Source organism: Uncinocarpus reesii, genomic scaffold, assembly GCF_000003515.1.
Source record: "Uncinocarpus reesii 1704 scaffold_3 genomic scaffold, whole genome shotgun sequence".
Lineage (NCBI taxonomy): Eukaryota > Fungi > Ascomycota > Eurotiomycetes > Onygenales > Onygenaceae > Uncinocarpus > Uncinocarpus reesii.
Window position 1 is genome coordinate 400,582 of NW_003052498.1, and position 18,462 is coordinate 419,043.

Consider the following 18,462-nt stretch of genomic DNA (forward strand, 5'->3'; position numbering starts at 1 on the left):
ACTGTTATGTAGGCCCTTCCAACGAGAGCGGGCAAAATGATGCTGTGGTATCTTTGATTGCCTGTCAAATTGCATGTCATCGAAGCTTTGATTTGCAGATTCAATTGCACCGTGAGGGCTATGGCATCGTCTAGGAACCTCGATATCGTGCTCCTAGGGGCTACGGGCTATACGGGGAGATGTTGTGCTGAGCACATTGTTCACAACCTGCCCACCACTCTGAAATGGGCTATTGCGGGGAGATCATCCCAGAAGCTGCAAACACTTTCAGCGGAGCTGAAAAGGGATGGACCCGATCGTCAGGACCCAGGTATATGCAAGCGCTTCCTGATCACTTTCTCTATGGACATCCGCCCGGGAATATCTCCCATCTTGCCACACAGTGATTCTGGCTGATCTTCGAGTTTAGAAATCCTCTCCGTGCAACTCACCGATGACGATCTAGCACAGCTTGCAGGGAGAGCGAGAGTGTTGATTAACTGCGTAGGGCCTTATCATATGTATTCAACTCCGGTGGTAAAGGCTTGTGCAGAGAATGGTACACATTACCTTGACGTGTAAGGTCCCCCAGCTCTTATCCGGTCTCAGACACTGACGATTTGGGCCTACTAGGAGCGGAGAAATACCATGGATTAAAGAAATGATTGACCAGTATGATGAGGCTGCCAAAAAGTCCGGGGCGATTGTTAGTGACCTTTTCACATTTGAAAACTTGAGTGCATGCTAACTTCCTGTCACAAGATGATACCAACGAATGGCTTTGAGAGCGCGCCATCAGATTTGCTGACCTGGTCAATGGCTACGAAAATGAAGCGCGAATTTGGCGTAAAGGTCAAGGACGTAGTCTTGTCTATCTACGACTTAAAGTGAGTCAACTCTCCCGAATGAAAGTGAGTGAATTCGATCTAAGACTATTTTCTCCAGGGGGGCTGGCATTAGCGGCGGAACAGCCGCGTCCATTCTCGCTGCATTTAGCAATCTATCCTTTGCGGAACTCCGCTCCATGAGTGATCCATACCGCATCTCCGTTTCTAGGCCGAGCGCCATTCCATCAACACCACTTTATCGAAAACTTGTTGGCGTTCATAACGTCAGAGACATCGGGACAGTAACTACGGCTGTGCCAGCGGCATGTGACACGGCCATCGTGCACAGGAGTAGTTCCCTCATGCCAAATCTTTATGATCGGAATTTTCATTTTCAGGAATTTGCCAAAGTTCGCAACGTCTTCATTGGCTTTGCAGTACATATGGGTCTTGGCTTAATTGCGATTAGTCTGATGCTACCCCCTATCCGATGGCTCGCGAGGAAATTGCTTCCTGAACCGGGACAAGGTCCTAAGAAACAGGATACCTTGGCAGATCACGTAGAATATCGTGGTATTGCAACAGCAGACCCCGCCGAGCCTGGAAAGAAACCTATTCGGCTTTCGGGTAAGCTCTCGTACCAGGGGCCTGCTTATCCCATGACGGGAATGCTGCTTGCCGAATCCGCGATGGTTTTGATAACCAGCAAAAAGGTTGGGAAGGATATTAAAGGAGGCTACCTGACACCGGCGACCCTAGGTGAAGAGTATATTACTCGTATAGAGAGGTGCGGCGTGGAGATCGAAATGCATGCTTTGGAAGATTGAACATAAAAGCTTCATTCGCAGGTTTGACATGTGTGAATTATTTTACGGCCATGCTATTGTCCTGGTTGGCAGCATTTCAGATAATCCTTCTCCGCCCTGGCTATGAAAATACTCTTCCATTTCGTGTACTCAGGATATCTGGATTCCATGTAGGCGCTTAAACGTCCCGCTATGGTTTCGCATGGAAGTATATACACTAGGCCATAGAAAAGCAACATCCAAAACTGAGCTTACAGTTTACCCTGTGTTTCAAACACAACATTGTCGATCCATTTCGCGATAACCTCATTACATCTTTCGGGCTTCTGCCACAGAACCCAATGTGTACCTTCAATCTCTGCCTGGATCAAATTTGGAAGGTATTTGTGCATATTTTTTGACAACTCAGGGCGCAAAGCGTCATCATTTGTGGCCCTGATGAAAAGGACTGGAATGTCGAGGCCACGACCGATAAGCTCCAGGTCGTCTTTATAATTTTGCTCGCGGATGCGGTACCAGTTTACTATTGGCAATGTTAGCGCATTTTCTAATCTGCTAGGGCAATGAAATATGACCCACATGGACCGTGTATTCCGCTTCTAGCATACTCTTCAACGTAATAATTGAGCTCCTGTTGAGAACAATTAGCATTGATCATATACCGGGGCGCTTACACCGCCTTGATTACCTTTTCACTCAGCAGCCATGAGGGCTGCAAGTCTGCCAATTTATCCAAAAGTACACCCTTTTTGACATCAAAACCGAACTCTCCCGTAGGAGTCCTCCCACCAAACAATGCAATTAGGAACTGTCGAATATCCTTCTCGGTTTTGATAGCTTTCTCTACCTCTCCGCTCACAAACTGAAGCTGATAGCCAAAAAAGGGGAGGCGAGTTGTTACCAGTTCGTCTAGTGGAACGAACTCGCGGTGAGGGGGCCCGTACGGGGTGCAGACGGAAAAGATGTGAGTAACAAAGTCAGGACAGTGGAGTGCAATCCGATAGACCACAAAGCCGCCCCTGGAGTTCGACCGGGATAAAATCAGCAAACTGCTAGGCTGGGAGGATTTGGGCCGCCAGAATAAGTCTGTTGAGATGCTCCGGGGTCACAAACCAATCATGGCCTCCAAGAATAATCTTCGAAGTACCCAGCTGCCGAGCGAGCTCTTTCATATCAGCCGCACACTGCTTGAATGCATACCGCTGGGCAGATTCCGCTGTGAACTCCGGAGCTTCCTAGGGATGTGGATTCAATCTCAATTCCAATCAACAAGCGCAGGGGAAACCAGTAAATACGTACTGTTCGCCCATAGCCAAGGCAGTCAGGAGCAACAACCCGAAGACCTTTGTTCAAAAGCATTGGGATTTGATACCTCCATCCCATAGAAAGATCAGGAAAGCCATGGATCTGGGCACGGTCAGGTTCCATCACAAGCTATCCCCAGCAATCAAAACTCATAGTAGTAATACGGACCAGGAAAACAGTTGCTCGATATTCCCCGCCAGACGGCACCCCGAGAAGGTAGCCTAACCGGGGTAAGCAATGGAAATGCGAACATTTGGCTGTAGAGCACCCTTACCATATCTTGTACCATTGAGAAAAGTAGAGCATTTTTGGATCCGCGAATCGTTCCAAACGTCTATCTTGTCTACCGCCATTCTAGTTTCTGATGCTGGGAATCCCGATGTTCGGAAGTGGCGGGTCGAATCTACAGGCAACTTGCAGGCCCAAGGGAGCGAAGTTCAACCTGTGACAAACAGAACAAAAATCTGAATACTACAGGGAAATGCCCATTGTGTTTATCTCATGATTTCGGGCGGATATCTAGATGGCGACGGGTGAGGTTGTCAATCAAACCGAGGTTGACCTCACGTGGTCCAAGAGGGGACCAACCTTGGCTTCCTTCAAGTTATGCCTAAGCTCTGCTATCTTTACATTCTCAACTTTTAAGCCACTAATAACGAAATAAAAAATGGCACTACCTATGAGTGATGACTGAGAAAATGCACCCATATGCACCTTAGCTGAGTTGACGCCGTGAGAAGTGGGCTCCAAGCTGGACTGCCAGACATGATTTAAGCAGAAAAACTTTGAGTAAAGCTGCATCCAGAAACGAACACGGTGCGAATGTAAGAAATAGCGAGATGATTGCTGTGTAACTCCTTTGGAATTACAAGGCTGGAGGGGAACGCCAGTCATCGCCAGCCTAGTAAATGACGGTATCTTCTTTGTCTTCCAAGATCACCTCTCCAGAATCATCCTCGGTCGGCTTCGCGTGACTGTTTTCCTCGTCGCGGTCCGGAGAAATAGGAACATTGTTAGTAACGGTTTGTGGGTGAGTCTCTGGAGCTTCGTGATGATTAGTATCGCAACCCACCGCGTCCGGTTTTGGGTCATTGTTAGCAATAGACTCCATCGTATTCCCAGTGGTTGTAGACTCAGCTGCCGGAGGTACCTTTGCCGACTTCTGCCCTTCGGGTAGCGATTCTTCAGTAGTTGGCTGATTCCGACACTCGAAATCTTCGATTTCCCTTGCGATCGTAGCCTCTGTCTCCTCAATCTGTGTGTTAATGATGTCTTTATCTTCAGGTCGAAGCTGCCATGGTTTGTAGTACTAGATAATATATTAGTTACGGCTTGTATGATCCTCGCAAAATACAAGTACATACCAAGACTGGGTGCGCTTTTGTTTTGAGAGAATGAGCAGTAGCTCGCATGTTGGAATGTCGAACCTCAAGCTGACCACTTGTATTAGCAAGCATAATCAAAAATAAATAGGTACGCACGGCTAAGTTGACGAACCGACTCCTTCTCATAAAGCTTTTGACTCCTTTTCCTCCGAGCCATCAACTCCTCGCGCCGCTTCCTAGTTTCTTCACCGTATTCTTCTTCCTCCTTCTTCAACTTGGCATGCTGCTTCCGCTCAATGTCGGCGCGTCGTTTCTGTGTAGCTGTAAATGAGCTTTGTGAAAGGGTCCCAATCAATGCGCCAAACAACCTTTGGCCGCGTTTTCGCTCTTCTTCCTGACCGCTTCTCCGACGAGTCCCTCCCCGGGCTTCCGCTCTACGATCTGCTGTCACCCGCTCATCCGCTTGCGAAATTGGAGAAGCATCTGTCCCCGTAGATTGCACATTACCGGAGCTTACTCGGCGTCGTTTATTGTCGTTGTCTTCCTCCGAGGGTGACTGGCGCCTCTTGAACGACGCTCCGGGGCTCGCGAGTGGCGGGTCTGGTAATGCGACAGCTGACGCGATCGATCTAGGGATTGAATCAGTGTCAGAGCCAGTGGAATATCCTATATGGACTTACCCTTCCGCCATGCTTCTTACTTTGAATAAACCGCCCCACGACACTCAGCTACAACATGCATGTAAGATATGGTATTCCCATGGGTCATCCGCGATCGCCTTCGCGATGTCACATTACCGCCAAGGCAAGCCTAACCTATATCGCAATAGTCCAAAGCTAAATTTTGCGGCGAGCTAGCGCTATCACGTGGCTTGCTCGTCTTGTTTTGGGTGTTTGTCAGCAAAGCAAACCTCGTCTTCAGAAAGAACGAGAAGGCAATCGATAAAAAGCACTTGACAAGTTGACAACCTCCCCCATCACCCTGTACAGAATTGATTCCACTCAAGAGCGATAATCTAAACTACCATGTCTCGTCATCATCCCGATCTCGTTATGTGCCGCAAGCAAACCGGCATCTCCATCGGCCGCCTCTGCGATAAATGCGATGGTAAATGCCCCGTCTGCGATTCCTACGTGCGGCCCACTACGCTCGTCCGCGTTTGCGATGAATGTTCCTTTGGCAACTACCAAAACAAATGTATTGTGTGCGGAGGCGAAGGGATTAGTGACGCGTTCTACTGTTTTGAATGCACGAGACTGGAGAAAGACAGAGACGGCTGTCCAAAGATTATAAACCTGGGAAGTTCGAGGACCGATCTATTCTTCCAGCGGAAGCAGCATCGGACGACGGCGATGTGACAACATACCCTTTCCTATTTTGGTTTGAGACTTATAGTGGCCCGGCTTTATCAACTGAGTTGGCGCAGCGACAAAAGCGAGAAGTATGGCTGCATGGGAATCTGAAGCTGCGGTCTACACTATTAAGGCTCCGTTTTTGAAGTTAAAAAACGCCCGAAGGGAGATTACGAAGAGTTAGACTCTTGAAAACCAAGGTTGTCGATGGATAAGAGTCAGCACGACAACGAGGGCATACATCGTCGCACAAGTTAGCATGGCCGGGTATTCACACTTATACGATCACCATATGTTAATCACCGTCCCGGCCTGCGTGGCCTTGCAAAACCACGCTGAGGACCTTCATTTCTCGGCGGATCGATTTCTTCCTGCAATCTCTTCTCCGTGATGTCCTCAGGTGAGGACGCCTCGATCTAAAGCTACAGTCAGCATTTGTTTCGACTGACCCAAGGCGAAAAAATTCTTCCTCTACACTGTACACGGGGACCGCGGCACCTACCTTATGAGAAACCGTTAAACCAAGTCCGGCAGCCATTGATAGTGTTCCCCTGCGCCAACTGGCGTATAACATGCGTTCCTTAATGGCCGATGACGACGGACATGTGTAAACAAAGACTAACGCGGATGTTTTCGGGTACCGGTAGAAAGTGTATTGGGGCGTCGAATTCGGCATCAGACCGGACAACGATGCAGGCGCAACGTTTGATTCAATGGAACGAAGCGTGAGAGTTTCGGTGGGGATATCAATGCCCTTCGAAATTGCTTAGTATAGATGCATGTCTTGCTAGAATTAGCGCAACCCAATGAAAACGGTCTTACCAGCAAAGTAGCCATTCCTTCCTCGTTTTCCAACCTCTGCAGGGCTTCCTGAACCCCCTCCCCAAGCGGGAACGGAACGCCTTTAATATCAGCTGTCCCATCAGCACCCACTGTTCCACCAATCCCGATGTCCCTCCTAATCGACATGCTCCGCGCCTCATCCTCTGCTCGTCTGATGGCATCCAGTGCCTTTTCCTGTTCCCCCATAACATCCTGCCGCCTCTGCTCCGCATCATTAACACCTCCCGCAATGGTATTTCCGCTTCCACCCCTTGCAACATTCTCATCCGCCTCTCTTTCCTTCCAAACCTCCTCGCTCAGAATTTCCTCCTCATCTGTCGCGAAAACGGTACCGGAAAATTTCTCGGAACCTAGTTCACGCACCACCGTCGCCCGGGTGCTTGCAAAGAGCATTTTGGCTCTCACAGGACTATTTGATGGGATATATGTGAGCGCAATCAACTGCGATTCTGCAGGGTCATCATGCGGAAATCGGCGGAGGAGGAGGTATAACGGCGTTTTGGGTTGGAGGACATCTTTGAGAGATTGAAGAGATGCAAAGAATTGGCTGTCTGGACTATCGCCGGTTCTAGAGGCGAAAGCGATGGGGGATAGAGGGACGAGTTGTTCTTTGTCAATTGTGATGGGGAGGGAGAAGAGGGATGTCGGCGAGGAGAGGAAGGCCTTGAAGGCGTCGTGAAGCTCAACCGAGGCTGGAAATCGTTTAGTTTTCGAAATGTAGAGAGCGGTTATTTTGGTTACCTGATATTCCTGACTGCATATTGACTGGAGATGAATCTGATGAAAAGGAATGGGAGAATCTGCTGTCGTGGTGGTGATATGGCCCAGTTCCCCTTCGCTGGTGACGCGATCCTTCCCCACTCTCAAGGCTGCTTTGCCCTCATCACAACTGCCCATTGTTAACTAACTGATTTCGTCAACCGCTTTGCTTTTTCTTCATTCCAAACGTCTCCCTCTTTCCAGTCTATCAGCTCACATCCTCAGGAGTCATTGAAACCGCTTTATCTATCATTCAATGTACCTGATTTACAGTACACGCGCTTTTTGCCCAGGAAGCCACCAAATCTATCGGGTGTATGCAACAGTATCCAATTGCAAAAAATGCGAGAAGCAAGCCGCTCAAACACCACGGAAATATGGAAACGATATAAAGGGATATGAAAATCAGAATCAAAAGGGAGGTATATATACATCGCAGGAAAAAAATTGGTGTATACCTTTGTACCCTGAATCTCAGGTATAGGAAAGGTCTGCTGATATAGAATGTCACAAATCGAGTCGTTGCAATCGAGCGCCTATCGTCGACTTCGATTATTCCTCATATTTTCCACCCACGATGGGGAGGGTGGATTTTTCCAGCTTTTCTCTCAAGAACTCGTACACTGTGAAAGTGACAGCCTGGCCGGGCGCCACTCGCATAACTCGAGGCGTGATACCCTTATAGAAAGCTCTAGCACCTTCTTGCTTGAACATATCACGGGAAATGGACACAATGCGTGACATGGCCGACTGCCCGGGCTCACTCGGTGTGCGCTGCAACCGGGTTTTGATCGTATCAATGGGCGCGTTGGAGAATGGGCCCATAGCACCGGAAATGAGACCGATGACCATAGTTTGATAGGATGGCAGTTCATTGTACTGTGGTTGCCATCCTTGCAATAACTTCTTCAATTCTGTGTATGCGGTGAAGTTCGCAGCCTGGTTTGTGCCCTGTCGGAGAGCAGTGAGTGACACTCCGCGATACAGAGCGCCGAATCCCTCCTCCCTCAAAACCACCAAGAGAGCATGTGGCGCGCTGCGGTATTTCGGGGTGTCAAGTGGGTCAGCCAAACTGTGGCTTTGAGCTTGCAGACGGATTTTGATGACTTCCATCGGAGTGACGACGGCCACAGCTTCCGTAACGCCTGCGGCAAGTCCGGCTAAGAGGATTCAACGTCAAGAGTAAGAATCTAGCGGTCCACAACGGATTTCTACTTTGGCTTAACATACCAAGCATATTCCGAGAGCTACTCAGCTTTCCTGTTTCCTTGTCCGCAAGAAATTGCTTGTACCAGCCATACGAGGTGAATCGAATGGCCATCTTCGGTATGATCCCACTCAACACTGCCCCGAGACCCTTGTATAAGCCGAGGACGGTCTCTCTGCGCACAATCTCCTTGCCCGTTGCAATAAATCCACGTGGTTTAACCTGACAGAAATATAAGCTTGAGAGCTATTCGAGGCGGACGGTCACGCGGTCACTACTCACTCCGGGTGCGCGGGCTTTCCTTGAAAGTTGCATGCGAACTTTTACGGTATCTAAAGGATGTTAGTGGCTTGCCAGAGGAATTGCATGCTGTAGGAGGATATTTATACCCAAAGGATGGCACACTAAAGCTTCCATCATTCCCGCACTACCACCAGCTGACATCATGTTAACATCCGTCGCAAGCATTCAAGTCCATCGGTCCTTTCTTACCGATCAAGTTCACTGCTGCGGACGCAGGTTTCGAGTTGCGATCTTTTGATGCCATTTTACTATTTCACTACTCGTTCTTTTGGAGAAGCTTGCTAAAACTGAATGCAGAGAGCAATTCAAAAACCACCGGTCTATGGCAGAGTGGAGCGGGGTGAATTCAGAAGGAAACAAGACGAAGCGATTGACGATTCAGACAAACAATATACAAGATCAATTGGCCAAAGATAGGTTGCAGATGACTCAAATAAGGTGTTTTCTGTGCCGAGGATGGTGGGAAGAGGTTCTTTTTTGAAGAAACTCTTGCGACGGTTTACCCGAAACACCCCGGGCTGGAGAAACTGTGGAAACAGAAATCAAGGGCGGAATTGCGAACAAACGAAGAAAAAGAATATTTAATTGGTGTGATTTTATCTCTTGGCTTTTGGTGGCGGGATCCTGAATAGTATTTCGTCAGTAGTGAACCAAACGCGGGCACCTGAGCTTTATCAGATCTGGGTGAGCGGAAGAAATCTTCCCCACATGGTCTCCCGGCTAGGGTAGGCGACGGAGTGGTGGGATGTTGCAATCAATGCGGAAAACCCAAAATCACAATGAAACAGTGAGAGGGAATCCATGCAGGTTCACCAACGAAGGGCGAGCAAAGATTTTGCTTGGGTGGCCATGGTGAAGCTGATGCTCTACGTATATTCAAAGGGAATGGACCCTCAGGATAGGAGAAGAGTGCAACTCGCCAATCTTCTGTTCCATTAAGCAAGAAATGGAGGCAACTCCGAGGTCCAAACAACGTTTTTGCAGCTCGAGAACAAGGGCTTCCCACATGGCCATGAACCTTGGGCCAGAATACTTAAAAGGCGCTGTGTCCCCCCCATGGTTCTCAGCAAGCTGAAGGGAGAGAGAGCATGTGAGATATCTAATCATATGATGCACGGGGATACATTCACATGTTGTTCTTTGAGCCTCTCCCGCCAGATCTCTTGTGCCTGAGCAGCCACAACTGATGGCGCAAGTCAATCGACTCGGGCCATTTCGGGGTCCTTCTGATGCCGCTTGCGGCGAGCCGGCCAATCCCGGGATATTTCGGGGCCGATCGCCCTACCGCTAACGATTTCATGTCCCTTATTAAGTCGCTCTTCTCTCTATCTCCCGGGGAGAGGTACTTGGGGAATTGCCGAGGATGCTGTGACGGCCGAAGTTTGCGGGCCGGTGTATTATGTCAACCCAATGCCAAGAGCGTGATTTTATCCGCCAGCCACGACGTCATCACTCGACAATACAAGACGGCCGAAAACTTTTTGAGGCCAGCTTTGACACGCTTCTCCAATCGATGAGAGTCGAAGTTCGAAATTGTAAGCCGGTGATCAAATGCCCTGCGACTTCATGCAGTGCGCTGATTTGTGATGCACCACTCAGGACTCCTGTTCATTTTGTTTCTCCGCGTCAAACCGCTCCCCAAATGCAATGCCGTTGGTACCCTTGCCCCTACAGCCCTTGCTCGCGTTGATGCAAGAAGGAATTCTCTCAAAACAACACCTCTGCTCAAAGCTTCCAGCTATGCTGGTCATTTTGAGGTGCAGCCTGCCAGGGAGTTGCGATTTCGTGATATCCTTGTAGATCTTCAGGGGCCCGTTGCTAGCATTCTTACGTTAAAAATGTAAGATGGGGTGTCTTGGGCTGTTTCCCGTCGGAACGACTTGTCTTTCTGTGATGCCTCGTTCATTACTTCGTAAGCAATGTGGGCGGTTCCAAAGCCGTTGACTTCGCCTTTGCCAGCATACCCAAGAGTTTACCATTTGTGAATGGGCTTTTTAAGCACGAATCGGAGTACTAATGCGTGTGCTAAAGGGGTTACAGTCACTCACATGCGCTTAAATCCGCAACTGGTCTTGACGTGCCAAACTGAATGTCTCATTTCCTGCGATTTCCGCCTTACGCCATTGACAGTGCAGTTAGTTGGCTCTATCTAGGTCCTCAACCCGTCGATCATCGCGATGCGAGATGTAACAGCGGGTGCATGGTGATTGGTTGGAAGGCCGAGCGGAACTTGCGGAGCTCGGCGAATCTAAATACCGATCAGCTCGACCGGGGAAACTACGGGCCGGCAATGGGATATGACTAAGCATGATTTAGTTATCTTATCTGATTAGATCCAGGCTCTTGGCCGTGTTATTTTGGAAACCAATTTGATATCATCCCACCACACCACTCAGAAACAGTACGTACTACGAAGAGAAGCCTTTGGTTCCGGCTTTACTGTATTTATTATCTACCTGAAGCCCATTCATTAGTTATATAAACAGGAACACCGCACTTTATGCAAAGGCGCGGTACATCACAAGAAGAATGCCAAACACCGAACAAGCGCGTCCGTGAGAAAAGCCAGGAGCAAACCCTGATGGAATCATCCAATCATTGGGTTAGCACCGACGCATTTCTGTATCTTAACTACGACATGTCGCCATTTCTCCGAATGCTTTTTGCGGCTAGGCGGGTACAAAATCGAGGCATACCGGGATTTTTAACCACCATTTCCCCTCTTCAGTGGTCAGCGAGTGACGTCTCCACACGCTAATTCGGTCTTAGCTATGCGGATCATGGGCAGACAACGAATTGATTCTCTCAAGCATACTCGTTTCTTGTCCTATTTGTTGATGTTGATGGTGGCACTGCTGGCTGTTATTGAACCATACTTTGCATTATCCGGGTTTAGACATATCTCCTGGCGACCACGTTCAGCGGGTGCATCGAATAATGATGAATATCTTTCGGGAATCGGCAAAATCTTCATTTTCCCAGTAAGAGCGGCTGGGGATCTCACTTGTTATGGATAGCCAGGTTTTCAAGGATCGATTGGAGCCCGGGAAAAGGGTGCTAAAAGCTCTCGGTACTTTTATTCTCAAGCAATATCTCCTAATAGGCATTGGGCTTTCGTGCTTGTTGGCCTACCTCTTTCCAAACGTTGCCAAACACGGTGGGATCATACGGGCAGAGTATTTGATTCTATACGCCGCCGTTGCAATCATTTTCTTGATTAGCGGCCTGAGTATCGCAAAGGAAAAGCTTTTACAGCAGATGCTCAACTACCGTGTCCACGTTCTTGTCCAAGGTATATCTTTTCTCGTTGTGCCTGCCACAACGATTGCGTTCGTCCATCTGATCTACACCACGGACCAAAGTCACCGAATCGACGAGGCGGTTTTGGCCGGATATATTCTGGTGGCTTGTTTGCCGACAACTATTTCATCGAATGTGGTCATGACAAGAGAGGCCGGAGGCGATGACGCAGTGGCATTGGTGGAGGTTTTAGTCGCCAACATCCTGGGCCCCTTTATTACGCCTGGGTGGACAGTGACTTTGCTCCCAAAAGCAGCCGAGTTCGACCCCTGGAGAGATGCCGATTCCGATCTGGGATCGATGTATCGTCAGGTTTTCCAGGCATTGGGTGTCAGCGTACTAATTCCCTTGATCCTGGGGCAGGCGGCTCGCTGGACGTGGCCTCGGCAGGTCGAACACATTGTTCAAAAGTTTTACCTCTCCAAAGTTTCAGGTTGCTGCTTGATATTATTAACGTGGTGAGTTGTATATGAGGACAAATCTGGAAAGCGTCCCTAACCTCTGGGATTCCTAGGGCGAGTTTTTCCACCTGCTTTGCGACTCAGGCGTTGGAGTCCATGTCCAAAGAGACCATCGTATTCGCGGTATTCTTTAACATTGGTCTATATTTATTTCTTACGGGAATCTGTTTTTTCTTCTGCCGGCCACCGAAATTCCTCACATCAAATCGTTTTGGTGGTCGTGTATTCCCTCGATTAGCTCCTGCAGAAACAATCGCCGTTTGTTTTTGTGGTGCTGCAAAAACCACTGGCCTAGGAATACCCATGTTATACGCGATGTATAAATCGAACGATGTCTCTTTGAATGCGAGAATGTCCGTGCCTGTCATTTTATACACCATAGAGCAAATCTTTTGCGCTCGCTTTCTGATCCAACCATTCCGATCATGGTCACGAAAATCGCATGGGAAAGGCGCAAGCGGTAGTGAGAGCGTTGAACTCGAGTGCGACTCTGTCGTGACGGACCCGTTAAATGTCGGTAATGGAAAGTGAATTGAGGAGTCGCTGTGATCGCAAAAGAGAGAGATTTGCCTGAGAGCAACCCTGGACAGTGTTAGGGGCCCCTTCCCTCATGAATCTGTGAATTTCAAAATAGCCGGTGTATCTGCCAGCATTATGGTCACCAGCGTCTCGAATCCAAGATCAAGAACGTTCCAATAGATTGGAGTTGATGTTGAAAATTGCCGCTGCTGAGCGAGTTCATCACGTGGCTATACCACTCGATGAAGGCCGGGACGACCTCCTATCATCCAGGCTGATGGATGCGAGCTTCATCCATCGCATGCAAAGAGGATGAAGGGAGCTAGCAGCCTGGATTCTGGGGAAGCTTCCAATCTTACTTTGTCTTTGTACCAGCACCTCGACGAAGATTTCATACCCACCTTCTGGTTATGATCATATACTCTTGGTATGAGCCCCTTGTACAGCCATTACAAGGCCCGAATCTTTTACCAGACACTTTCCCTGAGCCTAGTCATCCTGCTACCAGGCCCTATGAATGGCGTGCTGAAGACCCTACGAGTATCCCGATATAATAACTTAAAGCCCATTGGCGCTTATTAAAACTGAAGATCAATCCGCTATAATACCTATTTCGTGGTAATTCGAATGGCACGGGAGACATTACGGTCACCAACCTCTATGAAAAACTACTCCAGAAAACATATGAAGGAAGTCTCACCAACAGACCCGTGCACGTCCAACTTTCAAGTCAACACGCACTTCAATACGCAAAGGAAAATTTCCCCTTAACACACTAGGAATTACCTAGCCGCAACATTCAGCGTGAACCAAAAATAATCACTTTTAGTGGAAACTAAATCGATATTGGCAATCTATGACGGTGGTGCGCTTTTGAGAGATGAAGAGAAGCTAACTATATGAATGAGTTATCACGACAGATGCTCGTATAAAGGGTCTCTATAGCTATATATGATTCTGGCCGCACTTTCTGTCATTTTAGAAGCTCCTGTGAATAACCTAGCTGTGAGGGTAGGTGCACTTATTCCATGAGGTTAGTCTCTTCTCAGTATGCAACTTTGATACCCATAAGGGATTGCAAATAATCACGAAAAAGTTCTGTTGGAATATATGTACATGTGACAGGGCTGCTGATTTGCCTGGTTTGGGATCGATGCCACCCTTTATTTTTATTGTATTGAATTTACATTGTCAATGTGAAGCTTTGCGAGTGGTGTCTACCTCGAGATACCGTTCAAGACAATAACATCTGATTGAACCTATTCCCAGGAAGCCGCCAATAAGAGTGAGGTTAAAAGTCAATAGCAACGATGCCCCACGTATGGTTCTATATAATACAGGATGAAGAAAAGCGGATTGGCAAAAGATCAAATGAGCTCTGCTCGATATCGTAGTTTATAGCTATATATAACTAACCTTAACGCCCATTCCCAAAGTTGCTCTTATCTTCTCCCAACCAGAACCAGTAATCCGTCGAAGCCGTTCACGCGTATCCGGGCGCCCCAACGCCATTATTACACCGATCATAAGCAAGATCGTTCTCAGAAATGACATGGGGCTAGACGACATCGATTTTGCCATGCGTTGTAGACATGCAACAAGTAGATGGCCTAAGTGGCGGACCTGCCTGAGAGCACCGGGTTTAGGCTTCTCAGATTTCTTTATCTGTTTGGAAGACTCGGAACGTGAAGTTGGTTTGATGGCTGGTTTTGTGATGCCTGGAGTTTTAAGGCTGCCGTTCGGATTGGATTGCTCGATACCGTAATCAACTTCGCTACTTATGCGCCTATGGCCGATCGATGGATTTCCAGCAGCTGATTTGGCAGCTGCGGACGCCTCGGCTGCTCGTTGTTGCTGCTCTTCCAGTTTCCGCCGTGCTTCCTCTTCCTCTTCCTGTTGCTTTCGCTGTCTTTCCAGTTCCTCCTCCTTTTCTTTCTGGAGCTCTGCGGCGCGCTCGGAATCTCGTTCCTTTGCTTCCTGTAAACCATCAAGTGTTTGGAGAAAGGTCTCCTTCTTCTCCTCATCTAGAACCGGATTTAACCTTATGAACTCTCTAGCGTACTCCCATTCGCCATTTCGTGGAAGAACATGGAGGGTAAATAGTTCTACTAATCTCACGCGGATCGTCAGGTCCTTTGGAGTATCTGCGCCCCTGGAGGATGCTATCCTTTGTTTTCGGCTTGTGGGGGATGACTTCTGGATGTGCGCCTCGATATCGAAGTCTGGAAGGCCGGATGATGATAAATAGTGCTCAAGGCGTTCTTGGTTAAGCGTCTGCGTTGGAGAATGGTTGAGCAATAGAGTGGCTCTGTGATTGAGTCTGATTAGCAAGCCAGTTACTCCCATTATTGAGACGGTAGTAGGAAAAACGGAGGATACGGACAAATTATAGACAACGTCTGCGTCTACGGAACCTTCCCAACCTCTATATCCGTCTTGGACAACGCTGTTCCATATCTCGCCCTCACGAACTTTGGAAGCCAACGTTTTCCACTCCTTTTGTCCAATTTGCCGCTTTCCCTCTTCCGGGCCCAAATCGACAATAGAGCTTAGGAGAGTTATATAGAGATTCCACACCTTGATCCGCAAATTGCTTGAGGCTGAGGCTATGGGCGCAATGGCATCTCCAGCGCCATTGCTGTGTGCTTGGTCGCGTTGAAGCTCTTCTGGTGTAGAAGGGGTCACCAATGGTTCGACTACCGAGAGCGCTTCTTGCAATCTGCGGGTAAGGAATAGCTGCGAGGCTTGCTTGTAGGCCTGTTGGAGCTGTTTGTTGGAGGAACGCGACTGGGATGCGGAGAGTGTTTGGGATTGCGCCGGCGATATTCCGTCATCCGACATTTTGTGGAAGATGGTTGTCAACCTCGGGGACTCGACGTACTGTTTCTTGTAATGAAAGAACTTGTTGGTTTGGGACTGGCAACAGGAGGTGAGCAATCGCCAGCCGGAGCATGAAGTCGGCTTTCTTCTGGGTGAACGTTCATTCACATCCTCGGTCCAGCCGCGGCCGTCACGGGACCAAACCCAAGCTGGACCTCAAAGCAACTTCTGCAGTCAAAGGGCAAAGACATGACATCTTGGATTTTGACACCTGTTGACAGTGACTGCATCTCCTCGTCTCTATCAGCACACCTACAGCACAGCCAGCAAGCAGGGAGTTGCGGAGCGTGATTGATGAATGAAGACCCAGCCTTTGTTGGCTTCTTTGTTCATGCTCACCACATAGATTGCTCCTTGCCCCTCGGCTGGCCCTCTACTGTTCAATTGAAATAGGGTGAAATTGGTGCTCAGCTTAACTGCTTCCTTGCAAAAAGGATGGAGGTGACTAAATCATCGTTTAATAATGTTCTTCCCAGGATTCTTAATGACATATCAGAATCTTGCTGTGTGGCCCTTGACCTCGAATTTTCAGGCATTTTCAGCAGGCAAAATCGAAAGACCTCAACAGATGGTTCTTCTGGTAGCGGAAGAACTCTGCAATCGAGATATGAGGAAGTAAAAGAGGCTGCAGAGAAATATCAAATCTTACAGATCGGTTTGACCTTCATCAAGGAGGACGCTGACAATGGTCCGCGCAGCCTCAGCCTCACACACGGTTGGATAGATCCTTTACTGAACGAAAATAGGAACTTATTCCCTCCGTCCGTATAATATTAATCTGGATCCCGTCATTGATCCGAAGCTAGAACTGGAACGAACATGGACCTATCAAAGCAGTGGTTTGTTTTCTCTCATGCTTTTTGTGAAACAGCTCTCTAAGTAGCAAATGGTCACTAAGAAACATTCAAGCGATCGATGTCCTTCTAAAGAGCGGGTTTTGCATGGAAGCACCGTTCAAAGTAGGCCTTCGGTACATTTCCAGAGAAGAGGAACAAGCGGCAAAGGCTAGGGTTCGCGACAGGAAAACCCGCCTCGCTGCCATGGATGATATAAACCATGACAACTTGGATGCAGAATCCGTCGCCTTTTTGGCAGAAACTCGCCGTGCAATTGATGACTGGGTCGGCATACCTAATGTGAGATCAATGGAGCCTTTCACGATTACGAGGTTTTCAGCTGATAAAGTGGAAAGAAAAAGGTGAATTACGTGAATATCCCGGGCCCTGAGAAAAGATCTGCTTCACCATCAGGAATAAACAACTACCAGAAGCGACTAGTACACCAACTTGTACGCTCAGAATACCCTGATTTAGTATCAATCGGGAAATCAACCTTCATTCAAGTCATTCGGTACGATCAACAGCGCGAAAATTCTGTACAAGAAGCAAGAATGAGGCGGGTTCGTGAGCACATTTTCCACCAAACGGGATTCCGATGGATAGTTGAGGCCATGGTCGGCGGGGATTTATCGAGGCTGCCTCCTCAAACATTTGTTGATCCAAGTTGCGGCTCTCCGCGCCGTGAGGAGAAGATTTTAGAGAATTACGACTACATGCAGGCGAAGTTGAGATCCAAGCACCTCATCTTAGTTGGACATAATCTGTTCACGGATTTGGTTAATTTCTACAAATGCTTTTTTGGGAGTCTCCCAGACAAAGTAGAGGAGTTTCTAGCTACCATCCATGAAATATTCCCTACGATAGTGGACACCAAGTACCTTGCAACCCACGACTGCGGGTCGGATTTTCCGTCTTCGATGCTAGAAGAGCTTGATGATAAACTAAATGCAAAGGAGAGGCCAACGATCAGTTAGTACTACAGCTCAACTCATATGAGCATAATGCTGACTTTCATCCAAAGCTGTTGATCCCGACCATCCTAATTACAATGACCAGAAACCCCTACATGAGGCTGGATATGACAGCTTGATGACGGCCCGCGTTTTCTTGCGGCTTGCCGCTCAACTCAGTGAGGAAGGAGAGCATATTGTTGCTACAGGAAATGGCTCTCAGCATGGTACCCAGGATGCGGGAGATAAACTAGAATCTCGAACCACGGGTTTGTCCCCGAACGCCACAGATATACCCCCGTCAAGTTCTATCAAGTCCACAGTTGTTATACGTGGGTTAGACAACCATGGGGGGCCCGCGGGTGTTCCAAGTCATCAAATAGCCATTGCTCATACTACCAAATTCGATATCCTTGTTGACCGGATGGATGACGATGAGCCGGATGATTTGGACTCTGAGGGTTACGTCTTCGAGGACGACCCTTTCCTAACATCTGGCGGCAACCCGGCTGTCGAATCCAAAGTAAAAAACGGTCAATTGATTCCTCGACTGGACAGCGAGTTCTGGAAAGTCTACGGAAATAAGCTTCGAATGTTTGGGACCGCGCAAAGGTTCTGTGAGCTGAAGGATTGATAGGTAGAGCAGTATCTCAATGGTCTGTACGGGATATTGGAGACTATATGGAGGACTGCATGTTTTATCCTGTTGTCATCAGCAATGCGCTCTAATAGTTTCAACGAATGCATCTAATACAATGAGCGTATAGAACAAACTCTCAACTGGCTCCTGGATGCATTCTAAAAGGT

At 48.3% G+C, this 18,462-nt stretch overlaps 10 protein-coding genes across 10 annotated transcripts; 4 read left to right on the plus strand and 6 right to left on the minus strand.

Moving 5' to 3' along the window:
- Nucleotides 1-640: 640 nt before the first annotated feature.
- On the plus strand, nucleotides 641-1,633 carry UREG_04880 (uncharacterized protein; the record flags this gene model as incomplete). Its single annotated transcript, XM_002584145.1, has 3 exons — nucleotides 641-685; nucleotides 742-866; nucleotides 925-1,633. 3 exons carry the CDS (start codon nucleotides 641-643, stop codon nucleotides 1,631-1,633), a joined length of 879 nt encoding a protein of 292 aa, XP_002584191.1.
- A 230-nt stretch (nucleotides 1,634-1,863) lies between these two features.
- UREG_04881 (uncharacterized protein) lies at nucleotides 1,864-2,971 on the minus strand (the record flags this gene model as incomplete). The annotated part of the gene is made up of 5 exons (XM_002584146.1): nucleotides 1,864-2,135; nucleotides 2,221-2,243; nucleotides 2,287-2,631; nucleotides 2,726-2,763; nucleotides 2,912-2,971. 5 exons carry the CDS (start codon nucleotides 2,969-2,971, stop codon nucleotides 1,864-1,866), a joined length of 738 nt encoding a protein of 245 aa, XP_002584192.1.
- An 847-nt stretch (nucleotides 2,972-3,818) lies between these two features.
- On the minus strand, nucleotides 3,819-4,933 carry UREG_04882 (uncharacterized protein; the record flags this gene model as incomplete). The annotated part of the gene is made up of 4 exons (XM_002584147.1): nucleotides 3,819-4,226; nucleotides 4,282-4,350; nucleotides 4,415-4,871; nucleotides 4,923-4,933. 4 exons carry the CDS (start codon nucleotides 4,931-4,933, stop codon nucleotides 3,819-3,821), a joined length of 945 nt encoding a protein of 314 aa, XP_002584193.1.
- Nucleotides 4,934-5,267: 334 nt separating this feature from the next.
- On the plus strand, nucleotides 5,268-5,600 carry UREG_04883 (pre-mRNA splicing factor ini1; the record flags this gene model as incomplete). The annotated part of the gene is made up of 1 exon (XM_002584148.1): nucleotides 5,268-5,600. One exon carries the CDS (start codon nucleotides 5,268-5,270, stop codon nucleotides 5,598-5,600), a length of 333 nt encoding a protein of 110 aa, XP_002584194.1.
- Nucleotides 5,601-5,893: 293 nt separating this feature from the next.
- On the minus strand, nucleotides 5,894-6,830 carry UREG_04884 (uncharacterized protein; the record flags this gene model as incomplete). The annotated part of the gene is made up of 3 exons (XM_002584149.1): nucleotides 5,894-6,010; nucleotides 6,097-6,348; nucleotides 6,417-6,830. The coding sequence occupies 3 exons, from the start codon at nucleotides 6,828-6,830 to the stop codon at nucleotides 5,894-5,896; spliced, it is 783 nt and encodes a 260-aa protein (XP_002584195.1).
- A 918-nt stretch (nucleotides 6,831-7,748) lies between these two features.
- On the minus strand, nucleotides 7,749-8,950 carry UREG_04885 (succinate/fumarate transporter; the record flags this gene model as incomplete). Its single annotated transcript, XM_002584150.1, has 4 exons — nucleotides 7,749-8,356; nucleotides 8,427-8,625; nucleotides 8,686-8,735; nucleotides 8,896-8,950. The coding sequence occupies 4 exons, from the start codon at nucleotides 8,948-8,950 to the stop codon at nucleotides 7,749-7,751; spliced, it is 912 nt and encodes a 303-aa protein (XP_002584196.1).
- A 1,351-nt stretch (nucleotides 8,951-10,301) lies between these two features.
- UREG_04886 (uncharacterized protein) lies at nucleotides 10,302-10,457 on the minus strand (the record flags this gene model as incomplete). Its single annotated transcript, XM_002584151.1, has 1 exon — nucleotides 10,302-10,457. One exon carries the CDS (start codon nucleotides 10,455-10,457, stop codon nucleotides 10,302-10,304), a length of 156 nt encoding a protein of 51 aa, XP_002584197.1.
- Nucleotides 10,458-11,477: 1,020 nt separating this feature from the next.
- UREG_04887 (uncharacterized protein) lies at nucleotides 11,478-12,998 on the plus strand (the record flags this gene model as incomplete). The annotated part of the gene is made up of 3 exons (XM_002584152.1): nucleotides 11,478-11,687; nucleotides 11,794-12,464; nucleotides 12,521-12,998. The coding sequence occupies 3 exons, from the start codon at nucleotides 11,478-11,480 to the stop codon at nucleotides 12,996-12,998; spliced, it is 1,359 nt and encodes a 452-aa protein (XP_002584198.1).
- Nucleotides 12,999-14,277: 1,279 nt separating this feature from the next.
- Nucleotides 14,278-15,827, minus strand: UREG_04888 (uncharacterized protein; the record flags this gene model as incomplete). The annotated part of the gene is made up of 2 exons (XM_002584153.1): nucleotides 14,278-14,313; nucleotides 14,403-15,827. 2 exons carry the CDS (start codon nucleotides 15,825-15,827, stop codon nucleotides 14,278-14,280), a joined length of 1,461 nt encoding a protein of 486 aa, XP_002584199.1.
- An 858-nt stretch (nucleotides 15,828-16,685) lies between these two features.
- UREG_04889 (uncharacterized protein) lies at nucleotides 16,686-18,289 on the plus strand (the record flags this gene model as incomplete). Its single annotated transcript, XM_002584154.1, has 4 exons — nucleotides 16,686-16,705; nucleotides 16,738-17,002; nucleotides 17,059-17,674; nucleotides 17,727-18,289. The coding sequence occupies 4 exons, from the start codon at nucleotides 16,686-16,688 to the stop codon at nucleotides 18,287-18,289; spliced, it is 1,464 nt and encodes a 487-aa protein (XP_002584200.1).
- Between the last annotated feature and the right edge of the window lie 173 nt (nucleotides 18,290-18,462).